Source organism: Rhinoderma darwinii, chromosome 1 (assembly GCF_050947455.1).
Source record: "Rhinoderma darwinii isolate aRhiDar2 chromosome 1, aRhiDar2.hap1, whole genome shotgun sequence".
In the NCBI taxonomy this organism is placed as follows: domain Eukaryota; kingdom Metazoa; phylum Chordata; class Amphibia; order Anura; family Rhinodermatidae; genus Rhinoderma; species Rhinoderma darwinii.
Window position 1 is genome coordinate 556,905,768 of NC_134687.1, and position 7,095 is coordinate 556,912,862.

General features: G+C 43.2%; 1 protein-coding gene across 1 annotated transcript; it reads left to right on the forward strand.

Moving 5' to 3' along the window:
* Nucleotides 1-367: 367 nt before the first annotated feature.
* LOC142661087 (uncharacterized) lies at nucleotides 368-3,874 on the forward strand. The gene is made up of 2 exons (XM_075838334.1): nucleotides 368-3,184; nucleotides 3,729-3,874. Exons 1-2 carry the CDS (start codon nucleotides 368-370, stop codon nucleotides 3,780-3,782), a joined length of 2,871 nt encoding a protein of 956 aa, XP_075694449.1. The 3' UTR covers nucleotides 3,783-3,874.
* Nucleotides 3,875-7,095: the final 3,221 nt, after the last annotated feature.

A 7,095-nucleotide genomic window follows, 5' to 3' on the forward strand; every position in this document is an offset into this window, starting at 1 on the left:
GTCTTAAGCCGGCAGTACAAGAAGCTGTTAAAGATCCCGCCCCGACTGGCGTACATGCCAGTTTAATGATTTAGTAAGCATTGCAAAAGGTGCAGAGTTAGATTTAGCTCCTAAAAGAACCCGTCTCGCCCCGATGCAACAAAAGGGGGGCTATAGAGGAAGAGGCAGGGAACAAAAAGACACTTTGAGAACCCAGAGAAGGGATCTTAGCCAGATTACATGCTGGAACTGTGATAAGAAGGGTCATTATTCAGCCCGATGTCCCTCCCGTCCAGTTGAGCCTCCCAATTCTTTAATCGCTGCATAGGAAACTGGCAACCCTGATGTCTCCCACTGCCCAGTGCTCCCCCCGACAGGTCCATCATTGATGGTGCCTGTAACTTTACCCACAGGGGAAAATACCTCTTTTCTAGTAGACACAGGGGCAGCCAGAACTGTATTACAAACCAAATATGTACCGGCAGAGTTGTTATCACCAGACTATATAGATTGTGAAGGGGTGGAGGGAACATCATTTCAGTTACAGTTAACAAAACCAATGCGACTGAATATACATGACACACAATCAATTGTCTCCCGTGTGTTAGTGTCACCACACACTCCCTACAATTTATTGGGGACAGATGTACTCAGTGCCCTGGGAGCAGCATTGGACTTTTCTTCTGGCACACCTACATTAACCTCTGCCATTCCAGAGTCCCTGCTATGCAAACTCCTTAGTATGGCAAGTATGCCGGACACTGAAAAAGCCCCCAGTACCCCTCCCCTTTGGTTGGCAGACATCCCAGAAAAACTATGGGCACAAGATAAGATGGATGTAGGAGTTTTAAATGTGCCGCCTGTACAAGTAAATTTAAAACCAGACATGCAGAACCGTCCTGTATGTATAAAGCAATATCCTCTGAGTCCACAGCAAGATGCTGCTATAGAAAAGGATATTAACTCCTTACTGGAAAACAATCTTATAGTGCCCATAATCTCGCCTTTCAACACTCCTCTTTACCCAGTAAAGAAAAAGACACTGCCCGGTCAACCTGTACAGTACCGGATGGTACATGACCTGCGGGCTGTGAATGCTGTGACAATAATTAATACACCACAAGTGCCTAACCCACATACCCTGCTCAACCAGGTCCCCGGCACTGCAGTCTATTTCACCGTTATAGACTTAGCCAATGCTTTCTTCTCCATCCCGCTGGATAAAGAGTGCCAGCAGTATTTTGCATTTACACATAGGGGAAGACAGTATGCTTGGGTAGTGCTGCCACAGGGTGCCGCAAACTCCCCTGATATCTTCTCACGTACCATGAAAGATATTCTGGACACCTGGCAGCCCCCCAATCAGTCCTCAGTTCTACTACAATATGTAGATGATTTGTTACTTTGTAGTGAGAGTCTGGAGAACAGTGAAACAGATTCTAAATCACTATTAATGTTCCTAGAAGAAGTTGGCTGTAAAGCGAGCAAGCACAAGCTGCAATTATGTGCCAAAACAGTTGTTTTCCTTGGTCACTGTATTTCCCAAGGTATGAAACACGTAACCCCTGACAGGCTGGAAATCATACAGAAACACCCAGTCCCTAGAAACCCTAAACAATTGAGGACTTTCTTGGGTTTAATAGGGTACTGCAGAGCCTGGATCAGGGATGCCTCTGCTATGATGCAACCATTATATGACTGTCTCACCTCTGACCCATTTGTACTGTCACCTGAGGCAATTGACAATTTTCACTCCCTGAAGCTGTCACTGACTACAAGGCCAGCACTGGGACTTCCTGACTACAATAAGCCATTTACTCTGTTCTGCCATGAACAGGCAGGCCATGCCTCTGGAGTATTAGCCCAAGATCATGGAGGCAAGATGCGACCACTTGCCTATTACTCCCTTGCTCTGGATCCCATTGTACTAGGATCCCCGACATGCATACGCGCTGTCTCAGCAGCAGCAGCTTTAGTTGATAAAGCAACAGACATTGTACTTCAACATGACATTATTGTGCAAGTCCCACACGCAGTGCAGGAAATGATGAACACAGTCAAGACAAAACACTTATCAGTTGCAAGACTTACTAAAATTGAACTTACTCTTCTGTCCCCTAATGTGACTATCAAACGTTGTGTTGTTCTGAATCCAGCTACACTCCTGCCCCTAGATTCTGAACAAAAGGAGGGAGGAGTGGGGGGAAAGGGACATGGACACCCCCTTATTTTTCAACTATCCACTGATGATGAACTATTTAATTTTGAACATGAACATGACTGTCAAAGCCTAGTGGATATGGAATCAAACGGCATAAACAGTATATTTGATGTTGCTCTGATTAACCCTTATGCTGAGTATTTTGTAGATGGATCTCGATATTGGAGCGAAGACAAAGGACATTTCCTCACCGGGTATGCAGTGGTCCACAATGGTAAGGCCGTCATACAACAGTCCCTACCCTCCAGCAGCTCAGCTCAGGAGGCAGAACTAAAAGCACTCGCTGAGGCATGTAAATTGGGTAAGGGACAGCGTGTCAACATATACACTGACTCCAGATATGCCTTTGGAGTTGCACATGACTTTGGGACAATATGGAGAGCCAGAGGGTTCTTGACCTCGGCAGGTAAGCCTATAAAGAATGCAAAAGCAGTAGAAGAACTTTTAGAATCACTGCACATGCCAGACCAAGCAGCTATAGTCAAAGTACAGGCACACACTAATAACAGTGATCTCCTATCAAAAGGGAATGAGGCTGCGGATGCAGCGGCAAAAGACGCTGCTGCTCTCCCTCTGATGATTGTGAAGCCTGTTTTACAACCCATCACAGAGACCCTGTTGCGTGCTTTCCAGGACCAAGCACCCCCTCAAGAGCAAGCAGAATGGGAGGAGAGAGGTGCAGCAATAGGTCTAGGACAGTTGAGGCATCTTAATTCTAAGGTTTGCCTACCAAGAGCACTGTATCCAATGATGTGTGCCCTAGCCCATGGGAAAACACACTGTTCAAAGGGAGCTATGAGCCAGCTAGTGTTACAGACATGGCATGCTCCAGGTTTTCAAAATGCAGCAGCCAAATATACAGAGGGCTGCATGACATGTGCACAACACAACCCTGGTAAAACCACCAAAACACCAGCTAAACACACTCCTAAGTCCTACTACCCCTTTCAGCGATTACAGGTGGACTACATACAACTACCTAAGGTGGGAATGTACCAATATGTACTTGTTTGCACTGATTTATTTTCAGGATGGCCAGAAGCTTTTCCAGTGGCTAAAGCAAATGCAGATACCACAGCAAAGAAACTTATAGCTGAGGTAGTGTGCCGCTATGGAGTACCAGAGACAATTGAAAGTGACAGAGGTACTCACTTTACCCAAGAACTATTGAGGAACATATTAAAAAGCCTTGGGATAGAACAAGCATTTCACACTCCCTATCACCCACAAAGCAGTGGTAAGGTAGAAAGACTAAATGGAACTTTGAAATTAAAAATCCAGAAGGCCATGAATGAAACTTCTTTACCGTGGACACAATGTCTACCCCTGGCTTTATACTCTGTAAGAACCACACCAAGAGGGAAGGATAAACTTTCTCCCTATGAAATATTGTTTGGAAATATGCCAAAGACTGGACTGTATTTTCCTCAGCAGTTACAAAAGCATTATGACAATATGACCACGTACTTGGCTGCCCTACACAAGCAACTGGAGAGGACACATAAACTAATCCTTTCTTCTATTCCAGATCCAAACTTTCTTTCAGGTACCCACTCACTACAACCTGGAGACTGGGTGGTAACAAAGATACACAACAGGAGCAGTCTGGAACCAAGGTACAGCCAACCAGTAGAAGTACAGCTGGTCACCGCCACATCAGTGAAGCTCCAAGGACGAGCCAATTGGATACATGCAAGCCATTGCAAAAAGGTTATCAGCCCAGATGACGTCGCCTCGATCGATGATGTTGCCCTTGGCAGGGTTGGTGTTGATGTTGCCCCTCGTGGGGACGATGACTCAAGTTCTCAAGGAGGAAGTGGACAATAAATTCATAAAACATCATCAAATTATAACAGCATTAACAAACTTATCTGATTGGTGGATATGTACACACAGTCCTATAAGTTCAAAATCCATGCCATACATGGCTGTGCCCCTTAGTGAGAAAGAACTTCTTAACACTACATGTTGGGATCCCTCAAAGGTAAAGGATAACACAAAAAGGTATACATGGTCTAATACCAGTGTGCCCTTACCCATAGCAGGATGGATGGAGGATCCCTGGTGGCAGGTAAATCTAACCCTGATACCTGGTAAGGCACTGATTCTCACACAAAAGGAAAATGGAAAATGGGTCCCTAAAAATGTCACTAAAACACTGACACTAGGTGAGATCCCCATAAAAGGCATAAAGATAAGCTTCAATAAAACCCAACAGACCTCAGATGTATTTAGACCAAGTCTGGTAGAACGGTACATACATAATGGTAGTTGGGAATACGGCCATTTCTTCCCTTCAGGAAGTAAGACTGATTGTAAACGTTATCCAGGGTATATGGAAGAAACAGACTTACAAGGGAATGAAACTATGTATTGTGGATGCACAGGAGTATACCATGGGTCTTTGGGAACAAATTGTCCTTGGTGTGTATTACAGCAGTCTTTTCCCTTAGTTCATTTTGCTCATATGTTAACCCTAGGAAGTATGCAATGGTTTGACCTTCCCCATGATATATATATAGTGTGCGGACATAATGCATATAAATGGATCCCGCAGACTACCACAGGTACCTGTACCCTAGCTAGGTTACAGTCTGCTACCTGGACATGGGACAAGGATGCACTTCCTTATGATAAAGTACCAAAACATATGCTGTACAAAAGGGAGGGAAAGCAAAAAGCCCACCCATTGGTACACTTACCTTGGCACACCAAGTTAGGATATGCTCTATCCATCTTTGGAGGACCAATTAGAAATGCACATAACATAGAAAAACTAGCAGTGTTGTTTGACAATATTACCGAATTAATATTTGATGCTTTAAATGTATCTTCAGTACTTACCCGACAGCTTATTACTGTTACTAACCAACATACACTTGTACTAGATTACTTAACTGCAAGTCAAGGGGGTATGTGCCAGATAGTGGGTCCTGCATGCTGTCATTATATAGATCCCCAAGGGACAGTACAGATTAAACATGATATTGAACAAGCAAAGCAATTAAAGGAGGAATTTAGGAAAGCCAATTCTGAAGAAGATTGGAACCTAGATTGGCCAGACTGGTTGTCATGGCTGAACCCGGCCTCATGGTTCAGAGGCATTAGAGGATGGGCTGCAGGACTCATGCAAGGCGCTTTACATATATTACTCATAATATTGATTATATATGTTTTTGTTAAATTAGTGGCATGTCTGATACCTCTGCTATGTAAGAAGGCTAAGAAAATTGTCTATCATAAGCCGAAACCTTTTAATCAACAATACCCTATGTCACAGGGATTTTATGCACAAGGCCAGAACCTGGTGAATGGGTGAACACCCCACCATGTAACACTAAGTGTGTGTTCATTTATTAAAGCTTTGCCATTTATATCTTATATACATGTTAGGACTTTTATACAGGGCATGCTGTTATTGTTATCATCATATAGATATTGACAAAGGTAGAGTCCAACAAATCCAAGCAGCCGTGCAGACGAGCAACTACGGGACTTGTCAACGCACTGACGGGACCCTATACCCAAACCTGAACTCGGTGATCGCATTATATTATTAGTAGTGGCCCTATTCACTATTTTGTTTGAGGTTTATAATCAGATAATTTTTAATCTCTGTATTTTAATATGAGAAAAAGGGGGGTTTGTGATGGATGGTCAAATTGCTTATGTTCTCTGTATTAAATTACACTATGAATTATCAAGCAGGATGCCGGATTATGAAGATATGTATTCTCCATTTTGTAATGATCTCTTTCTGTTACTGCTTGAATCACAAGGGAATAAGTTATTACTTTGTGTTCTTCTTCGTGGCCTTCAATACTGGTAGATAGGAGTCTGGCAGAACGCCTAGACCTGAAATAATCATTATATTTCCAATTAATTCTTTATCTCAGTATTTCACACACATATATGAAATCATCACATAGCCTTATGAAAACCTCCTTCATTTCTATTGTTTGTAGGCCAGGATTTGCAGGTGTTAGAAAGATCACGTGACCTCAGTGGGAAGGTACCCTATGACGTATTTTCAGTCTACGTGTAAAATGTTATGATTGGTTGTTCCATGAGAGGTAACACCCTGGTTAGAGGGTACGCCCTGAGGGTATATTAACCTATGTATCTTGATAATAAATGAGAATATTGATTGAGACGACAGATTGCTATTGTCTTTATTGATCTCCCGGTGCACTGCTGATACTTCAATTACCATATTTGAATACCACCTGACAAAGCAGAGGGAGCCCATTAGAGCACCCATCCCAAAAGGTGCTACCTGGAAGGGGTTTCTTCGACACCGGCATTTTAAAGGGAACCAGTCACCAGCATATCACCTATTAAACCAGCAATACCAGGTGGAAGTGGGTGAAAAATCATTTCTACATAACTTAATAATAATTGTCTTCTTCGGTTCTGTAGCTTTAGTATTTAGTTTTTTAGTGTTCCCACACCGTATGCTAATGAGCATAAGAGTCAAATCTTCATTTGAAAAGAGTCAAATCTTCGTATGAAGAGTCAAATCTTCATTCCTCAAGTCTTTCCGAGTTTACCCCGCCTCCTTACTTTTGATTGACAGCTCCTCGCCTTCCCCAGCACACTAAATCCTGCGCTTGTACATTTATGCCCTCTTCTGGTGTGTGCGTACAACGGGACACCGGATTATTACGATAAAAAGCGCAAAATGTTTGCAGACCGTTATTTACGGTTGGAGGAGCAGTTTAGGAGAGGGGATAACGGCAATAAACTTTTGATAGCAGCGGCCAGTGAGGGGTGGGTAGAGTTCAATAGGTGAAATGCTGGTGACAGGTTCCCTTTAAGACTCATCATTCATGTGATTCAACAAAACTGAAGGTAGGACGTATTGATTGCATTGAAACTAGTATCCGGAAAGGCGA